The following is a 21,629-nucleotide window of genomic DNA, read 5'->3' as shown; positions in this document are numbered from 1 at the left end:
TTTTTTTTTTTAACCAAAACCAATCTAAACTGAAACTGTAGTAAAGTTGTCCTTGTTAATGCATCTCTTGGTAAAAAAGAAGCAAATACCAATCCTTAAAACTAAACAGAAATCACATAGATCTAAAAGGAAAACGTTAGCTCACCGGTGACCCTAAGAATATGTGCACAGCGGCTCCACAGTGTAGCATGATAAACCATCCCTTACAATTAGCATGGGAACACATACGCTGTCAAAGACAGGGTGAGACAAAAGGGGTCAGAGGTTCCTCAAGGTTCTGCTTCTGATCTGCTTGACTGTGTCGTGGATGAATGGCCACGACCAGCGACCTCAGGATGAGTGAGGTCAGTGGAACTCAATGATTTGAGCTATAATGTCCACAGATAGAGGACACATGATGGGAGCGGCCTTTGACATCTTAATTAGCTTCTAACAGATGGCTTTGGCATGGCACAGCACCGATGCATTTTCAAAGTATTACATAATGCCATCACGGGTAGACCATGAACCATGTAATTTTAATAGTACTAAAGACCACAGTTCTGGATTCAAGCACTAGAGAGCATACTAGTTAAATTTTTACACAAGACTGTCGATACATAAATGGCCCTCGACAAATATAAAATTAGCAACGTGATCTAAGTTGCTGCCATCTTTATGAAACTTTCCATAAAACAAATGGAATTATGACATTAAAGCCAATCAGCATAACATGCTATTATCGGCCGATACCGATCGATTACACCCATGACGAATAGGGTGTAAAGTCTGCCCACACTGCTCTTCTCACGTATAATGCTCCATTTGCACTATTTAAGTCAAATTTTTAGAGCAAGTTTGAAACTTCGACTTGGCGAATCCCTCGGAATTTCGGCCCGTACGAGCTTAGTGGTGGATCTTTTTATCTGAAACTTCTCAGCCAATCAGAAAAGGGGTTCCCCGAGTCGCAGACGAAACCTCCAGGACACACGTTAAGAAATAATCAAGTTATACTGTTTTACTGTAATTTTAAGACATTTTTGGACCAAATTCTCTATAGTCTATGTCACACCCAAAAACAACTAAATTTCTTCTGAACCCATTATCCGATTTTCACAATTCTTAGTGTGTTGTACTCATGTTGAAGTGGCCATCCCAACCAGATTCAGCATTTTGACAAGAGTGTCATTTTTGGAAAACCTTGTCACTTTGCTAATAAAATCTCTGACCACATGAATGCATTCGCAGGTAAACGCAGCTCAAAGCAATAGGCGGTTCTATCCGAAACTGTAGGAAGTGCACCGTCCAGCTATTACACAATTTCAGGCAGTTTTTGTTTATAAAAAAAAATACAAAATAAATAATGCCTTTGTTTGTGTCCAAGAGGCATGAGTGACAGAACTTTAATAATGCTTGTGTGTGTGTGTGTGTGTGTGTGTGTGTGTGTGCACGCGTGCATGCATGTCTTCTTACAGAGTCATCAGAGGCTGATGCTGGCCATCCTTCCCACTGTTGATGCCGTACTGGGATGTTGGTTAGGTCTGAAACATTCCTCTTCACCTGCAAACAGAAGAAATAGGTATCACTGTACATTAGGACCCCACATACAACTAATGACAACTGCATTGAGACAAATAGGTAGTAATGGTAAAATCGACAATATTACATTCTTTAAGATTAATTAAATAGTGAGTACAATGAAGGACTGCATCAAAGAATGCTGCATTTATGGAGCAGGTGAACAAGAAAGGTGGCAGAGAATGAAGGAGATGACCCAAAGGAAGAAGCCACACCATGAAAAAAGGGGAGCAGTGTTTTTAGCATTCCTCAGATGCCATAGCTAATGCCTTGTATCAACAGCCCCACGTTCTGAAATGAACAGTATTTCTCTCCCCCTATTCACGCACGGATGCTGTATCTGCATCAATTAATAACATTCCATGCTTTTAAACAGTTAGCAGACAGCAGCGCCTGGCCCTAAGGGTGTCGGGCTTCACCGTCCAGCACATTGCTGGTTTAAAGGCCTAACGCCAGCCTGATGTGCGGAAGCCGAAGGTGATCAAAGCCCATCGGCGTCTGAGCGCTGGCGGCCGTGGATTCTACAGCATTTGTTTAGCGAGAGCCACAGTTTTCGGGCCTGTGGGGATGGACACTGATGCTGAGAAAACTGCCCATTGTAGGGCAGAGTCCACAGGTCAAATCCCGTCTTTGTAAAAAGTACTTAGGAGAGATGGATCCCTGAGCATATGAAGGGCTGCTGGTTATGCAAGTGGAAACTTAAAGAACGCTACAAACACAACATCAATGTCAATGTCGAGCACACGGCTGAAACACTGGATTGTGAAGACTATGGGGGCAAAGTTTCTACTTGAGGAGACACATCAACCAGCAACAACATTACGATCACTTGCACAATCTAATGAGATCCAATACAAGCTCTGGATTAAGAAATAAATAAATCCTAACAAAGATCGTTATGGTCAGGGTTTTTTGGCTGATTTTAGATCAACAATATTTGTCACTGTATTCTGCAGTGGTGTACAACTACGCTGCATCAATGCTGAGAGCTGTGCAGTTAAATGTGGTAAACAAAATACTGAAAAAAAAAAAAAGTCGAAACCACTCAGTATAATGCAGGTAATGTTGAACAGCACCGCAAACTACACCCAAAATAATACATCTGAGTGAGTCAGTCAAAACTGAGCACTATTAAAGGCAGCTTTTTTTCCATACAGCTAATGTGGCCAATTTATTTTGCATTGGTTCAGGCAAGCACATTAATTAGAATGCCACTAAAAATAAAATAAAAATAATAAAGGAGTGCACAATCCACCCTTTGTCTGGCAGTTGTAAAGCCCTCACCATACTGCTCCGAGGTGACCCTCATGATGAGAAGTCATAGCCAGGATGGAGGGCTTGGGGTCAGAGCGGGTGGCCAGTGTTATTACAGAGTGTAATATCTATGTTTGACCAGCCGCACTACAGGGATTTGCCTGACCGCCTAGCCACTCGATGAGAAGAGGGGTAAAGGGAGGAAAGGAGAGGCAAAAACACTAGTAATGAAGAGACTGCTGTCAGAGGTTAAAGCAGCCTGAGAGAAACAACAAACTAATGCCCACCACTGAGAGTGTGAAGGTGAGAGGTGGGAACAGAGGAGAGTGGAGACAGAAATTGAAAGTAGAGGACAAGCTGTTCGCTTTGTGGAAGTACACAGCAACACAATGGACTGGCCCACCTGCAAAAACGCTGCCAGTCGATATTTTAAGAGCAGAATTAAAAGTCATAGCCTTATAAAACGTAAGACTACACAGCAGGCTGTACTCGTAGCATCTACAAGTACTTTAAATGTATGTTGCAGCACCTACTGAGCTTTAAGAACATCATTTACTCAACATCTAGCACTGTCCAATACAATGTAACAGCCTCTGTCTAATGCTGCCCCCTGTCTTCCATAATAGTAATCTAACTGGTAAAGAATTAGAGAAAATTATTTGCTCGGTCCAAATGCCATTCTATATGGTTGTTAGCAAGGCATGACTCCAAATGTTGAAAGACAGTTGCAGCTTATCATTTTAAAAATGGGAGCTAAAGGTGGGGATCTATTTAAGGTAACATCACTTCAATCAAACTGGGAACTGAGTTCCGACAGGGGCGTTTGAGAAAGTTATTGAGACCACTGCATGCCTGGCTTTGGTGCTGAGCAACAAGGCAATGCCTCTCACAGCAAAATTAATGATCCGATCATTGTAAATGCCAATTGCCTGTAATCCCCGCCTGGAAGAGAATCAAAGAGTTTCCGTTAAACAGTCACAAGCTTTCTCCCTCGTGCTCCCTTTCTTCAGCTCCCCAAGGCTCCAGATGTCTTTCATTCCTTTATTTTAGCCACCCTTCCTTTTCTCAGTGCTGTAGCCTTGTCATCTTTTGGTTTCTATATGACTCCCAGCTGCGAAACACGGATGGGCCCCAGGCCCAACCCCGGGGGGCAGCAGAGGAAGGAAATCCCCAGGACAACGGGTCTGGTCACGGACAACTTGGAGCCCGGCAGCCATCTCTATTCTACCCGCTACTTCCCTGGCAAACATTTGCTCTACAGCTTAGCTCACATGCTAGCCAGCTACTTACCCCCTCACTCGTCTAGTAATGCCAATCAGAGTGTACCCAGCCCTGTGTTCGGGACATGGAGAAGAAAGAAGTTAGAGAGGGGACACTGGGAGAGACATGGAGAATGAAGGCACAGAAAAGGAGGGGCAAGGGCAGATCCCTAAGAGCCACAAGGCAAAGCTATAGCCTTGTGCTAAGACAAACAAGAAGACAGGACTTTCCCTATTGATATGCACAAGCAGGACCTTCGGCTAGTTTTCACTGGGACAAAAGAGTGAGCGGCGAGAGAAGGGTGCTCTGTAGTAGAGTCCATATGTCTGTGAGTAGACACAGTATGAAGAGAAAGAGGGAGACAGGCTGGCTGAATATGGTGTTACTTCTTTGTTGCACTCTCAAGTCTTAGTAATAGCACAAACACACTCCACATCCTGGATGGCGGAGAGACTGATGGTGTAGAAGTTCAGTTGCCTGATTTTTGTACAGGCAAAGTGTGAATCTGATTGACTGGCGACCAGTAGTAGCACTTTAGGGGAGTTCAACTTTTGCTCAAAGTCAGCTGGGATAAGCTCCAGCTCCCGGCAACCATGAACAGGATAAGCAGGATGGAAAATGGATGCATGGATCCTGGATAGCCATTTGACTACATTTCTTGAATTCATCATGGGTGAAATTGACAATAAATGAACAGATCATTGTTAAAAAAAAAATTGTGATGAGCAAATTTCTCTAAATGTTCTCAGATTTTTTTTCAATGGTAAGTCATTGTGACGATAGTAGACTATTGCTTGACATCCCACAGCTACATCATGTTTCTCTTCAGACAGCAAACTATGAGACTGAATCAATTCCGCTTCTGTTAGTTGCAGTCAAGTATTGAATTCCATTTTCCCTCAATTGAGTTAAGACGCAATGAGTCAAAAATGTGATTTGATCATTTTGAGTTATTATATTCGCATTTTAATTTAAACTATAACTGTCTTCTCTAAGCATTTCCAATTTAATTCACCTATTTGGTCTTGACACCTTGCAAATGGACCATGTCAATCAGTCCCTACATAGCGTGACAACATTATTTAATTCATCATCATGGTAACAAAAAAAAAAAGCAAAGATGCCATGCTAAAGAGTAAATGTATAAAAGGGCACGGTCAACATGGGGAGAGCAGAATCCAAATCTATTCAGGTTAAAGTTCTGGGCCTCATTTTGTCACTAGGGGTCCCCCGAGATGCTTAAAGACAAGCATGCGTAAGGAAAAGACCACAACATGGAGGCCCGTTAAAGCCCACATTGTCCCCGTGTGGTTCCCTACGGCCTCTTACAGCACCCCCACCAAGCAGACAGTTAGCCTACTTTCTGGGACCGTGGTTCTCCCCTCCCACACCACAGGGAACCCTCCCTAGTGTTTGTAATCCCAGTAGAAACACTTAAGGTTCACAGTGGGTGCTCATCAAAACCATCTGGCTGAGGAGGAGAGGAAGATGACAGAGGAGGAGGAACAGGACAGCACAAATACAGAGAGAGCCAGGAAACCAGGGAGGCAAGCTGCCTCCCTCCTGCTCAGATGCTGGTTATACTAATCTGGTCAATTAGCACCATTACAAGCCCCACTCGTAGCCTGATTATTATCAGTGTGATCTTCACACTCACAGAGAAGCAAGGCCCAGTAGGGGCAGCAGTGAGCAAGCAGTAACTTCCCGTTGCGGGTGGAGAATGAATAATTAGTTGAAAAAAAACTTGTCAAATGGGAAAGGAGAGTGAAAGAAGTTTATCAAATGTGCGATGCAGTAGAATTCTACACCAGGGCCAACTCACACCACAATAACAAACACACTGTTAAATAAAAACTTAACTGACCATGTCAATCAAAGCTTTGTAGAACAATTTACAAGTCTTGAATTGGATATCATTATGCAGTTGTATGTTGTGAAGTGGCGGCACGGTGGACGACTGGTTAGAGCGTCAGCCTCACAGTTCTGAGGACCCGGGTTCAATCCCCGGCCCCACCTGTGTGGAGTTGGCATGTTCTCCCCGTGCCTGCGTGGGTTTTCTCCGGGCACTCCGGTTTCCTCCCACATCCCAAAAACATGCATTAATTGGAGACTCTAAATTGCCCGTAGGTGTGACTGTGAGTGCGAATGGTTGTTTGTTTGTATGTGCCCTGCGATTGGCTGGCAAACAGTTCAGGGTGTACCCTGCCTCCTGCCCGATGACAGCTGGGATAGGCTCCATCATGCCCGCGACCCTAGTGAGGAGAAGCGGCTCAGAAAATGGATGGCTGGATGGATGTTGTGAAGTGTATACTCACTGTAAATAGACAAGTACACAGATTTTAATGTTAGAAATAAATTTTCTTAATTTGCATTAATGTAATAAATGGTGTTTAGAGAGATGGACCATCCTAATACCGAGTCCAATAAAACGGAGACGATAATTACAACACACAATGTAAAACCAATAGTTTAGTTGCAGGGGAAAAAAAACGTATTTGTTATGTCCAAATCAAACAACGTTCAATAATTTAAACCCTCCTCGAGTGCTAAGACTTTTGAGAGTAAAAGTCACTTTACTGGGATTGTGGGGCAGAAGAGGGAGTTGTACCGGGCCATAGCTGTGAGAGTAATTATGTGCTTGGAAATGTGATCATTTGTGATGAATAATGAATCGATGGCTGAGATAGACTAGCAATGTTCAGCAAATGGAATGAAAGCTGCCTGATGGGGAACCAGAGCACCACAATATTACGTATGAAAGAGTCCATGCATGCAGGTGCATATTTAAAAGGACCTACTGATCCTGTGTGTGCTCGTGTTTTTTTCCACTTACCTCTTGTATGGTTCTAGAGCCGGGGAAGTTGAGGTTGTAGTCCCTCTGGGCCTCATGGTGACTGATGACCAGCAGGAAGTTCTGGTTTAGCGAGTCTGGGAGAGCACTTGACAAAGTGTGAAAGAGAGAGAGAAAGAGAGAGAAATTACAATAGGAACAAAATGGAATTGAATATAGGAAATGAAATACATAGAGTGATGCAGAAAATGTAATCAAATCTATAAAACAACAAAGCGGGATATTGACAGTTCCGTGCGCTTTCACAGAACAACATAGCATCCCGCAATCAGGTAATTGGTTGCGTGACATTAAAACAGAACGACAAATGTTTACATTAAAACATAGGGGAAATAAGTGAGTGTTGTGTATGCTTCACAACCTATCTGCCATGGATTCTTCCTTAGCCCAGGCCCAAACCTTGAATTCTGTGGAAGTTGGTTGTAAGATTGAGCATAATGCCAGACTACCCAAACAACTTTGATAAAACATATGCTCAATGAAGTAGGTAAAAGGTGGTGGTCAAAGATTACTACTAGGAGCAACAAGTAAAAGGCAAGCTGAAACATGTTTATAAGTGATATACTAACTGGTACAGAGGGAGCTGGACGCCTCCTCTGGGGGCTTGTCACCCATTTCACACGTTATGTCTAAACATGCCTGGTCAGAGCTCAGCACAGCAGGCTACATCACAGTTATGAGCACATGCACAGTAACGGCATGCGGTCCTTCAATCTGCTGATGTGGCAACAATCCAGCTATAATGAAATTAACCAAGGAAAGCACAACCTCAACCACAAGCCCAAAAATTGAATTAAAATAGTTTATAAAGATGAACAGGGGCACTAATTCAGCACTACTGTTTCTAGTACAGTGGTGCCTTGACCTTTACATTTTTCCTTGATAACGCTCAACTTAAAACACTTGTACCTCATAATACCTTTCCCCATTGAAATTAATGGAAATGGTATTAATCCGTTACAGCCCCGAAAGAAAACCACCATAATTTATTAAATTTATTTTTTTATAAGGAAAAGAGCACGCCATACTTTAGTACTTTACAAAAACATTAATTACATTTCTTAACAACATACAGTAATACAGTCCCCTCCAAAAGTATTGGAATGACAACTTCAATTCCATTTTTTTTGTTGTATACTGAAGACATTTGAGTTTCAAATCAAAAGATCAATATGAGACAAAAGTTCAGAATTTATTTCATGATATTTACATCTACATCTGTTAAACAACTCGGGATAGAGCACCTTTTGTTTGAAGCCACCCACTTTTCAAGTGAGCAAAAGTAGTGGAACAGACATTATTAAACTAACTTAAAGTGAATAACATTTAATATTTGGTGGCATAACCCTTACTTGCAATAACTGCATCAAGCCTGCGACCCATTGACTTCACCAGACTGTTGCATTCTTCATTTGAAATTTCTTTTCCAGGCCTTTACCACAGCCTCTTTCAGTTCTTGTTCATTGCTGGGGGTTTCTCCCTTCAGTTTATTCTTCAGGAGGTAAAATGGATGCTCTATTGGGTTAAGGTCCAGTGACTGACTTGGCCAGTCTAAATGCCTGTTTAGACTCCCGCGCCCGCATTGTATCACATGACCGACGCATTGGGCCGCGCGGCCCCTATACGACACTTGACACGCACACGGCACAAATTGTTGCCACACACAGAAAGAACTGCAGCACACTTTCAAAATAGTGCGCGTGGGTTGCACCCGATTAAAAAGGTCAACTCCGCATGGGATAGCCACAGTGACGTTAGCACAGTCGCCGCCCACGCAAGTAGCCTTAAGACCTTCCACTTTTTCCCCCTGATTAAGTCATTTGTTGTGTTGGCAGTGTGTTTTGGGTCGTTGTCTTGTTGCATGATGAAGCTTCTCCCGATTAGTTTGGATCCATTTTTCTGTAAATTGCCAGACAAAATTGTTTTGTGGACTCCAGACTCCAATCTGCTGCTACCATCATGACTTACATCAATAAAGACTAATGAGCCCGTTCCAGAAGCAGCCATGCAAGCCCAACCCATGACATTACCTCCACCATGCTTCACAGATGAGCTTGTGTGTTTTGTGTTTTTTAAGCAGATCCTTTCTTTCTCCATATTTTGGCCTTTCCATCACTTTGGTAGAGGTTAATCTTGGTCTCATCAGTCCATAAAACTTTGGTCCAAATCTTTTGTGGCTCATCAATTTTCCCATCTAATGTTTAAACAATCAATCTAAAAGGCAAAACCTGAGCACCTAGAAACACCCATCAGTCACATGTTCCAATACTTTTGCTCACTTGAAAAGTGGATGGCTTCAAACAAAAGGTGCTCTGTTCTGAGTTGTTTAACATACATAAATTTAAATAACATGAACTAAAAGGTGGAATTTGTCTCATATTCATCTTGTGACCCAAATGTCTGCATTATACAACAGGAATTGACCTTGCCGTTCCAATACTTTTTGAGGGGACTGTACATACACTATATTGACAAAAGTATTTTCTCACCGGCCTTGACTTGGATGTGGAGTTAAGTGCCATCCTATTCTTATCCATAGGGTTTAATATGACATTAGTCCACCCTCTGCAATTCTGACATCTTAAACTCTTCTGGAAAGGCTTTCCATAAGGTTTAAGAGTGTGTTTAGGGGAATTTAAGACCATTTTTCCAGAATCCCTTTTGTGAGGTTACACACTGATTTTGGAAAAGAATTCCTAGCTCTCAGTCTCCGCTCTAATTCATCCAAATGAGTTATATAGGTTTGAGGTCAGGATTGTGGAGGCCAGTCAAGTTCATTCACATCAAACTCTCTCATCCGTGTCTTTATGAACCTTGATTTGTGCACTGATGCACCGTCATGTTGGAACAGGAAAAGGGCCATCTACAAATTGTTCCCACAAAGTTGGAAATGTCCAAAATATTAGACCTTGAGCTCCAGTGAAAGAAACTGAATGCTTCAGCATACTAAGAGATTTTGGTTAGTCAAACAGTTTGGGGATTACCCTTTCATGTTCCAACATGTCTGTGCACCGGTGCACAAAGCAAGGTCCATAAAGACATGGATGAGTGAATTTGGTATGGACGAACTTGACTGGCCTGCACAGAGTCCTGACCTCATCCTGACTGAACACCTTTGGGTTGATTTTGAGTGGACAGTGAGCCAGGTCTTCTCGTCCAACATCAGTGTGTCACCTCACAAATATGCTCCTGGAGGAATGGGAAAACATTCCCATAAACTCACTCCTAAACCTTGTTGAAAGCCTTCCCACAAGAGTTGAAGCTGTTATAGCTGCAAAGGGTAGACCAAAATCATATTAAACCATATGGATTTAGAATAGGGTATCACTTAAAATCATATATGAGTCAAGGCAGTTGAGCAAATACGTTTGGCCGCATAATCTCGTTGATGGCCCACTGGAATTGGCTTGGAGGATGTGTGTCCCGCTGTGTCCCGCTCACCTAAGTGCACCTCAGGGTCGGCTGCAAGCGTTCAACGTTACATGAAATTTTACCGGTTTGATTTTGTATTTTTTTAAATCTACAGTCAATTAAAAATACAGTTTACAAGAGAGGTGATCAATTTACCTGACGATTCTGAACGACTCAGAACGGCAACATGACATACGTGGTGGTTTTTCAAGCATCGGCCATGCAGTAGTCTGCAGCTAGGACACACACCACTGTTCTACAGCTTTACCCTTATTTTGAAGTAGAGAGCTGTCCAGGTCCTTCTTTTTAACTTTTGTTGCTAACTACAGTTAAATAATACAGCCAAAAACAAGACAATAGTCTCCTTCTACACAAGGTTCGTGAGCATGAGGTGCACATGAGCAAACGACTGACACACTATTCGCTCACGCCTCCCGTCACTCCACTTTCTGATTGGCTATTCATGTCCCATCGTGACCAGTTGTACAGTAATAATTCAAATTACATGAGGCATTAGATGGGGCCAGAGTGGTATTTTTTAAAAGATTATTTTAACAATATTCTACTGTCAGTTCATACAGACAGTTTAAACATATATGACAAAAAAGTTTTTTTTTGTTTTTTTTTTACTGCAAATGTCACTTTAAACTTTAACTGGTAAAGGGAATAAACAGCTTGAAGCAAGCACTTGGCCACTTTTTCTGCTGCATATTAAGTTTGCTGCCACCATTTAGCACTTGTAACACAAAGGCCTGCTGTCAAATCAAAACAAAACCAAAAAAAATAAAATAAAATGGGCCAAGCAACTGCTCGTGTCTTGATAAATTGCTTGTAAGTCGGGTCACTCCTACACTGAGGTACCACTGTAATCAAGAGTTGCATGTCCATGAAAGATAGTGGTATAGTGGAAGTGCTTAACACAATTGATACATAACAACCTCCCTCCACATTTACAGAAAGCGCAATCCAATCACAGGTGGCCACTCGAGATGCATTTGGAGGTGCATGATAATTGCCAGGTGTCAACACATGCACTGGCACAAACGGATCACTCAGAACAAATGTTACTAACAGGTCCGAACACCCTCAGGGAAAATGGAATTAATGAAGTTCACCCCTGCCAAGGATGAGTGTTGCTTGTTTTTTTTGTAGGATTATGCACAAATTACTTGCGATAAAACTTTGTGAAGGTATGTAGCATTGTCTAAGGTGCAGGTCCCCAAAAAAAAAAAAAATATATATATATATATATATATATATTTTTTTTTTTTACATTGGGAGATTTCATTCAATATTTACCCAGGTTACTCAGTTTAAAAAAAAAAAAAAAAAAAAAAAAAAGAATTTTAAGGACCATATTCAGGTCTGTGTAGGAAGTGGATATTTACTGCATAAAGGCGTACAATTTATTCAGTTGGGCCTAGGTGTTGAATTTTCTAAGTGATTTACGAAGAGCCTGGAGCAGTGGCCACAACGCAAAAGCAGACACTTTGTGTGCCTCACGTGGAGGAGGAGGCGGTAGGGAATCAACTTTTGGAAGCTTCATTTACAATAAGCTGTGAGGTTAAGTAGCGTTTTAAGCAAACGCTAGGTTTGTGCGACTGAATATCAATGGGAGGCTTAAGGGCCGAAGCAGACACTTAATCAGGGCTCAGAACCCAAGGAGAGAAGGAAGACTTGGGAGAAAGGATGGGGAATTAATATGTAGCATACACATTAATTATGCAATCACACTCTTAATCTGAGCAGATCTGGACGATCTTATGCTAACAGAAGCTCAAATTTACTGTAATGACAGCATATTTACATTGACTAAAACTACGGAATCAATATGTAAATTTAATGTTTGTTGTAGCTAACCAAGGAAGATTGGAAATGTGTGGAAAGGGAGGGATGGATGCATATGTAATTGGGTTGAGCAGAAGGACTCGAGAGTTGTGTGCCTAACAGCGAGAGGGGGTGAGAGAGAGCGAGTGAGCATAAATGGTAGGGGTAGGGACACATAAATAAGGATCTAGCTAATATCATGATTATGTTTGGACACAATCCTGAGATACTGCTGGCAGGCAACTCTACTTCTAAATAGACAGAGATCGAGAGTAAACTGACTGGAAGTGTTACTCTGTCCTTCCAGCAAAGAGGGAACATCTTCCTCACTCGGCGATGGCAATTTGGCGTTTTCCTGGGTGGAGCTCTGTTTAAGATGTAGCTCGCTCATTGTGTTCTATGATACAAGTATTGTCACTTAAAATATCAAACACATAAATGGAGATAACACTATTCACAGTCACTCATTTTTGTGTCAATTCTCATCTCTCTCTTGTAGCCAGATGGTTCTCACACAAGGTGTAAACAACATTTAGATATATTGATTATTCTACTTCAAGAATTTTGACGATCATGTGGAATTTTATCAAAATAGACATTTTACTCGTGACTTTATATTGTGTAGTTGTCAAGTCTTGACGCAATGGAGGCTCAATGGACTTTAACTCCACTGCACAAACCAGCAAAAAGCATACTTAATTCAGGCCCAGCTAGTTTGATGCCCAAACAGACTGTCATATAAGTGAAAACAAACGGAGGGTCAAGGGTTTGTTGCAGCAACATTTTGAAGTTGTAAAGAATCAGCAGCTTCACTTACTTTGTTTTATTTAAGACGGCTTGTGTATTTCAGTGTGAGGAGCTTTAGCTCCAAGTCTAAGGCACTTGTTGGAATATAATTTCTTCTAGAATTAAATATTTAACTGTGGAGAAAGCCATAAACATTCATAACATTTGAAATAAAATTCGTACAATTCCCCATTTCGTCAAAAGACCATTCCTTATCCCGGTCGCTTCCACCACTCAGTCACCTCAAGGGTTGTAATGTGGATGCCTAAGTATTTGCTTCTGTCTTCTCACTGAACACATAACACTCAGTGACATTCTAAGTTGACTGGTTATATCTGAAGGTACTTGACTTGGCATAAGGGTGCCGGGAGGAAAATGTCATTTAACTTTATAGACAGAAAAATTGAGCAGTTTGCGGGGGAGAAGAGAGGGCTAAACAGATTGGTTTCATTCTGAGGTAAGCCCATCTCTTAAGCTGTGAGTCCCCGTGGCACAGAGCAGACTCTAGACCTTATTAAACTTGCACTGCCGAACACATACACGCACACAATGTGGCATGTGAATATAAAGTACAAATACCCATACACACAATGTGGCAAATGCATCCTTCCCAAACTCCCATCCACTGGTATGTGCAAACAAAGTGTCCAGAGTTTTCACTCAAAAGCACACTTAACTCAAATATGATCAGTTGTTTCCAATGGCTACAGAGGAGATCAGGGAGATCAAACAAGCTCTTCTTACCGCCACCAATTTTTGCATCCACAACAAAGGAGGAGGATGCGAAACCATTCAGGCTCTGTGTTTCGCTCGACCATTGTGTCCCAAAGTTAAACAGCATGCTCACTGTTAAATACTTTCCTTCAGGCTTTTGCCAACCTGCTAGCTGTCCCCCGAAAAGCGTCTGTGCATCACGCAAACCAGAGATGAGGGACAGAAAGGTGCAATAAGACCCCACAGCACCTAATGAATCACTTTTGCAATTTAAAATTTCTTTGCCAGGTCAAATGAAAATAACCATTCTTGGGCAAACAGCCTCCAGGCGACTTTGAGCTCAGAATAAACAGAGAGGAAAGCAAAGAGGCTCAACTTGAAATATTTATCAGGCCTTCATCATTAATGCAAGAGATGAGCTCCTCCTCGACACCCGCTCTTATTCATCGACATAGGCACAGAGAGCACGCTTTAACTGTGTGATGCCAACAGCTTATCATATTACTAACTAAATAACTAGCAGTGATGGATATGTGGTCACAGGAGAATCTCCAAAAGGCCTTCAGATTTATTTCTAATCAAACAAAGACAACTAAGAGGAGTTTACTCAGCAGGATCGCAATGACACTGCAGCACTGTTTAATCAGCTCGTTTGGTTTAGACGTGTGAAGTGCACGAGCCAAAGTCATTGCATTATGAGACATTTGCATTTGTAGTCAGCAAAAGAAAAAGAATGAGGCTACATTTTGGTGGGTAAATTATGGACCTGATTCAGTATAGTCATTAAGTGTAAGACAAATATTTAACGAGATGAAATCGGTTACGATGTTAGAAAGCAGCAACCTTTCGTCCTGTTATAGACATCGATATATCAATTCGGAGTGTGCCTTAAACATTTTTTTTTTTTTTACCTGACTCCTCTGTTGTGTCAAAGTGTGAGTGTGTGTACTTAGGACAGCTCTTTTGAAAACATTAAATACCTTAATGTGGTTAATTGTACCAAGTGTGTAACTGTCGCAGATTATGTTGCCACGTTGTTTTGGGGTTGATGAGATGTCCTTGCAACCTTTAGGTTGAGGTACTCTCTAATAAGCACAGTACACACGAATTGTGTGTACTCGATAGATAAAAGGTGTGAGTGGTTTATTTTTATTGCGAGCTAACAGCTTGACTTGTCCCGCTGTGGGGTACTACCCCGCGCCTTCGCCATGATCAGTCACCTATCCTCCCCCTGTGTGACAGCAGAGTCATTATATGAGCACAAATTTATACACAAACACAAATGCGTGCTCGGGGGGCATCCACTTCAATTCAGCCCCAAATGTACTGCCCCAAAATAACTGACACAGTATAATGAGCTCACAACACCTAAAATTATATCGATGACACTTGGAGAAAAGGCAAGGGTCTCTCTAAAATGGCACAGCGGTTAGCAAAGGAGTGAGATGATGACAAGAGACAGACACACGCGAGTGTGAGGGACCACTGTGGCGATGAAGACTGTTGGCTGACAACTCAGCTGTATGGCCATTTAACTGTGAAATGACGCTTGGGTAGACGTCATCACAAAGTAAATGTATTGGCTTATGAGAACTGCCGTTTGGTTCTAAATTTAGTATTTGTGGTCAGTTTTAAAAATCTCAATATATGGTTATTACACTTTGCAATTTTGTTACATTACATTAAGAGCGAAATTGACATTCTAAAGACACCATATGTATTGTTTTTGTCTGACGAAAACAGTATCTCCATATTAGTATATCTTCTTCATACAGAGCACAAATAAAATATGCTTTTTAATCAATCCATTCTCTAGATAAAGCTAATTAATATTCAGCTTTCACTGGACACAGACAACATTATATGATATTAAATCAATAGTCAACAAAGAACCCAAGAGTTTCCATCTCTATAAAAGACATTAAAGCATCTAGCCGTATAATCCAAAGAAGATTTAGAAGGTAGTATTAGTAGTAGTACAGCGGAAGCTCCAAAGTCAAACCACCCAAAAAAGGAACAACTTGGAGTTCAGCCAAAATGTTCTGAAAAATGCCTCAAAAGTTAAACTTCAAATTCAAACCATCAAGAGTAGCAACGACAGCATTCCTCTGCTCTTCAAAGGGGTGAGTATTAAGACTTCCAATGTCATGCTTATCAAAAATAAATCAGATTTTTTTCCAATCTAATAATGCTTTTTATCCTTTAATTATTGTAAGATAAAGGGTAGATATTCTGCATTGGATGATGTTTACGTGACACTGATGAAAGGACAATCGCGCATTCAGCTGCCAAAAGTGATTATATTACTGCTGTGGATTTACAGTGAGGTGTGTGACATTTTAGTGGGAAAGGTTGTTAATGCTGCCAGGCATTCAGTGAGACAAACGGGGCAGTGGTGGATTAAGGAAGCAATCCAACAAAATCTCAAGTGCCACAAACTTTGTTAAAAAAATGGACTGACTACTGAAAAAAAAAAAAAAAAAGCGAGAAGACAATATATAGTGTGAATTGTATATATATACATATATACACATATATATACATATACACACATATATACACACATATATATACACATATACACATATATATATATATATATATATATATATATATACACACACACACACACACACACACACACACCCACACACACACAGAACAGAGCAAGCAACAATGTCAGACAGGAATATACAAAGAAGGGAAATAAAACTATTATTTACACAAGATATTGAAGCAGGGGACGTTCCTATCAAAATGTCACAAGGAATGAGAGGAACTGCTGATCAAATGGCTCTCTAACAGGCCAGTGATTTTAAACTTGGGTTGCTGGACAGCTCCACTGGTAGTCATAGACTGCCACCTGGTGCTGTTTCTCAGCTACTACATTACTCCGTGTCATGTCGGGTGCCAGGTTGATTGGAGGAGGATTTATGATATATCAATTGAAGCGACATACCTGTTTTTGCTGGTGCTGGCGGTAGGGGTAATGTCGGGGGTCAGAACATACAGGCTAATGTTCCTGGGCAGGTGTAAACTTCGTAGCACCGTCTAAAACAAAGAAACAACTGTGTGTGTGCAGAACAGTTTTGCACTTGCTACTGTACAAAATATAGTCTGCTTTAATGGTAAATTTGGGAACCAAAACTGCACACTGCAGACAGCTGCACAACTGCACACAGTCATGTTGTTAGTGTAAACAGTGCACGTCAGCAGGGACGCGCTTTCAAAAAGATTAATAAAAAATAAATCAATCATCTTAACAATTAAACTCTAATAAATGGATACAATCGATTAATTGCCCAACCCTAGGTTTATTTCTTCATTGACGGGCATAAACTCACACTATCGGACACATCACCACTCTTCCATCCTTTCAGCTGCATTTTGGATACAGGAACTCCAAGTTCTGTCTCAAGGATTTGCTTGATTTCACCTGTGGTTTAGGACAAAAAAATATACTGTATGTACAAAGTGTCTTTAACAAAGTGTCTATAACATAGGGCATGGTATACACATCAAGCGTCCAGTTTGAGTGCTGCTGCTCACCGACTGTGCTGCCTTCCTCCAACACCAGTTCAACAGTGCGTTGCCGGTACTCCACCCTAAAATTGAGAATCCTAGGCAGGCGCTCTACGATGTGTCGGGAGGAAGGTGCGCTGGGGCAAAACGTGGAAGCCGAGGAAGACAACGGGAGAGGAGACGAAGAGGACTGCGAAGGAACAGCGCCTTCGCCTACGACATCAGCAGCTTCTGACTGGCTGTGAGGTCCGTACATGGTGGCCTGGCTTGCCTCACTGGAAAAGTTACTGTTACAGGGGGACAAACTGTTAGCGACAAGTGCCCCTTAACATCATGAAACAGAGGGGAAAAAAAGTCTCAACATAATGCATATGACTAATTGAGACCCTTTTCAAATGGAAAGGTTTATTTATTTTCATAATTCCATTCAAAAAGACAAACTTTCATAGATTATAGATTCTGGGCCCACAATTTAAAGTTTTTATTTGTTTATTTTTACATAATTTGGGCTTCCAGCTCATAAAATCAGGAATTCAAAATTTGAATACTGTGAAGAAATCACCATTTACTTCTCAGTTTTTGTATAAAAAAAATAAATTATGGTCACATTAAATCAATCACAATATGGTACTTTCAAAACGATATGTTCATCTTCAATACTTTGTTGGGAATCACTGCCGGAATCACTGCCTCGATGCGCCCTGACATTGAGGCAATCAGCCCGTGGCATCGCCTGGAAGTTATGGAAGGCCAGATTTCCTTGATGCTTGCTGTCAGTTGTTGTTTGTTTTGGGGTCTGGTGCCCCTCATTTTCCTCTTGATAATATCCCACAGATTCTCAATGGGGCTTAGATCCGACGAGTTGGCTGGCCAGTCAAGCACTATGATGGCACGGGCATCAAACCAGGTTTTGTTGCTTCTGGCGGTATGGGCAGGGACCAGGCCCTGTTGGAAGATGAAATCTGTATCTCCATACAGATCCTCAGCAGAAGGAATCATGAAGTCCTCTAAAACATTCTGGTAGACTGTTGCGGTGACCTTGGATTTAAGAAAGCAGAGTTTACCAACATCTATACTGGACATTGCACCCCAAATCATGACTAACTATGGATATTTCACACTGGACCTTAACCAGCTTGGGTTCTGTTCTTCACCCGTCTTCCAACAAACCCTTGGACCTTGATTCCCCAATGAAAGGCACGCTTTACTTTCATCGGAAAAGAGGACCTTGGACCACTGGCCTACAGTCCAGTCCTTCTTCTCCTTGGCCCAGTTGAGAAGCTTCCTACGTTGTCTTAGTCTCAGAAGTGGCTTGACCCGAGGAATGCGACAGTTGTAGCCCATTGCCCAGATGCATCTGACTGTATTAGTGGTTTTTGAAGCTGTGACTCCCGCCTCATTCCACTCTTTCTGGATCTCTGTTTGATAATCCGCTGAAGCCCACGGTCATCTCTTTTGCTGGTGCATCTTCTCCTGCAACATTTTGTCCTTCCATTGATATGCTTGGACACAGCTCTCTGTGAACAGCCAGCGTCATTTCTTATTAACCTTTGTGGCTTACCTATTTTATGGAGGGTATCACTGATGGTCTTCTGACCAGTTGTCAAGTCTGCAGTCTTCCCCATATTGAACCCAACTGAGATAATTGAACCAAACTGAAGCAATTTGATGACCTGTGGAGGTGTTGAGTTTAGTAGATGATTAGTGTGTGACACTCAGTTTAAAACATTTATGGCCTGCAAAGTTTGGGCTGATTTTTTTTAAATTCCTGATTTAGAGGGTTTTATGAGCTGGAAGCCGAAATTATCTTAACATAAATAAATAATTGAAATTGTTTAAATTGTGGGCCCTGAATCCCATGTGTGACAGGAATCTTCAAAAGCTGTGTAGGATTTAGTTTTATTATACAGTAATCCATCGTTTATCACATGGTTACATTCCAGACCACTCCCGTGAAAGACGAAGGCCATGAAGTCGCGACCAAATATTTATTTTACTATGTGTATATATTTTAAAGGGCGGCATGGTGGCCGACTGGTTAGAGCGTCTGCCTCACAGTTTTGAGGTCTGGAGTTCAATCCCCGGCCCCGCCTGTGTGGAGTTGGCATGTTCGCCCCGTGCCTGCATGGGTTTTCTCCGGGCACTCCAATTTCCTCCCACATCCCAAAAACATGCATGGTAGGTTAATTGACAACTCTAAATTGCCCGTAGGTGTGAATGTGAGTGCGACTGGTTGTTTGTTTGTATGTGCCCTGCGATTGGCTGGCAACCAGTTCAGGGTGTACCCCGCCTCCTGCCCGATGACAGTTGGGATAGGCTCCAGCACGCCTGCGACCCTAGTGAGGAGAAGCGGCTCAGAAAATGAATGGATGGATGGATATATTTTAAAGCTTCATGCATATAACACCAAAATATATGCATGTGAGGTGCAGGTATTATTTTTGCCCACTCGGGGTCGCCATCATCACATTCCACAATACTGTAGTATCTGTGACCATCTGTGACTAAACGCGTTGACTATAAAAGGCAGGGCCTCGCCTGTTGCGTGACGTCTGAGTCAGCGAAGAACACCAAGACTTGGCTTGTGTGGAGTTTGCATGTTTTCCCCGTGCCTGCGTGGGTTTTCTCCGGGTACTCCGGTTTCCTCCCACATCTCAAAAACATGCATGGTAGGTTAATTGAAGAATTTCCCGTAGTTGAGAATGGAGTGCGAATGTTGAGATGTGCTCTGCGATTGGCTGGTCACCAGTTCAGAGTGTACACGCCCCTCGCCCAGAGTCAGCTGGGATAGGCTCCAGCACGCCCGTGACCCTAGTGTGGATAAGCGGTTCAGAAAATGGATAGATGGCATCTGAAAGTAATATAGTGTCCCAATTTATACACCCCTCATGTAGAAAATATATAGTGGACTTGTAGTGTTCCTGTCTGAACATATGTATGCTCGCCCCTATATCATAATAGCACTGTTTTGTGCAGTTTCGAAGGTTCCCAAATTGGAATAATAACAGGTGAACATGTCTATCACAGACAAACTGTGCCAGCAAGAGCTGTAGGCTTTTCCCCAACCATCTTAGAGAAGAGGATACATGCGAAAGGAAGTCTATTGTGAAACAGGAGTGCTTGTGTAGCCGCCAACTGATTCCACTTCAGGTTACCCCAGAGTTTATGAACTGGCCAGTGGTTGCTGCACTTCTTCCAGTGCCAACCACTTAAATAAATGTGCTGATTGCTAGTCACACTGCCAGTCAGCAACCATTCATGGGAGTGAGTCCCTTTAGAAAGACCAACAATAATCTCATGGCCTAAGGGCTTGAACCACGCTGCAGCACATGCATACACACTAGAGCTGTGAATACAACACAATGCAATACAACAGAATGGGTTCAGATGGGCTTTGTGCATTCATGAGTGTTAGCTAACCGTAGAAGGAGTGTGAAGGGTACAAAAGAATCTTTTCTATTCGGAAACTGTGTACAAGGCCAAGCTTCGATGAAAGTCTCCTTAAAAAGCGTATTGTTCATTTTAAAGTCATTGTGATTGGTAAAGGAAAGGGATTAGGTAAAAGAAAAAAAATCTATTCTGAATCTGTTGTTTTGTACATTTAGCCAAGGTTGTCCTAACAAGTCTAAGTACTTTTTGTGTAAAACATTCTATTTTTATTGTTTTTTTTACATTGTATTAATATATTGTATCAATTGTATTAATTAAATTTCCTTTATTTCCTATGGGATAATTCTTTTAAAATTTGAACAAACCAGAGGTTGGTGTTCCGGAATAGAGGGTATTCAGGTTTCTTTCTGCATACTGATATTTATTTTGAATATTATCTCATCATGGACACACAAAAATTATACAAATCCACATTCTGCACCATGATCATTAAAAAAGGTCATCAAATTGTACCACTGAATCTAAGTTTCTTCCAAATCTTTTTGAGTTATGTCCATACGGTTACATACAAAGATTGTGAAAAACAGGGGGGGAAAAAAACAGCAACAAACATGCTTGACCTTTTCTTTAAAAATGTTTTGTTACTACTGTGTGACAACACAGTGATGCGTATTCGCTTCATGTCACTTATTTTTCTTCAGTGCCTCACATGCCCACACCCTGAACAACTGTGCAAATGTCTGGAGGATCTCTCTATAATAACGCTAATTTCATGCTTTACTGTACCGCCTTTGTGATAACAACAGTACGTGGCCAAGGGTGTCATGCATGCAGTCATGTAGCATTAGATAATCTGATGCTATTCTCTTCGACAGGGAGTGTGTGGAATCTGGCTTCTTACCTTTGCAAGATGCCATTCTCCTGTGGTATCACTCCATTGATGGCTGCCTGTTTTGAGTGACACAGAAAAAGACATGACATATACTAAAATCTGGGGTATGTCATGACATCCCGAATTAAATCCTGTGTTATAGTTTGGAACAATTCTATTGTAATT

At 41.6% G+C, this 21,629-nt stretch overlaps 1 protein-coding gene across 1 annotated transcript in view; it reads right to left on the bottom strand.

Annotated features, from left to right (window-relative positions):
* The window catches only part of faf1 (Fas (TNFRSF6) associated factor 1), an 88,132-nt gene that overhangs the window by 61,586 nt on the left and 4,917 nt on the right, over positions 1–21,629 (bottom strand). The window contains exons 4-9 of the mRNA XM_061684548.1: positions 21,474–21,520; positions 17,210–17,469; positions 17,005–17,096; positions 16,620–16,711; positions 6,905–7,010; positions 1,453–1,539 (exon numbers count right to left, since the gene is read on the bottom strand). Of these exons, the coding sequence (XP_061540532.1) occupies positions 1,453–1,539; positions 6,905–7,010; positions 16,620–16,711; positions 17,005–17,096; positions 17,210–17,469; positions 21,474–21,520 (684 nt within the window). The remainder of the gene's footprint in view (positions 1–1,452; positions 1,540–6,904; positions 7,011–16,619; positions 16,712–17,004; positions 17,097–17,209; positions 17,470–21,473; positions 21,521–21,629) is intronic.

The sequence above is a fragment of the Phycodurus eques genome, chromosome 8 (genome assembly GCF_024500275.1).
Source record: "Phycodurus eques isolate BA_2022a chromosome 8, UOR_Pequ_1.1, whole genome shotgun sequence".
Lineage (NCBI taxonomy): Eukaryota > Metazoa > Chordata > Actinopteri > Syngnathiformes > Syngnathidae > Phycodurus > Phycodurus eques.
Note: the sequence above shows the minus strand (reverse complement) of the source record. Positions and strands in the feature narration are given on the sequence as shown.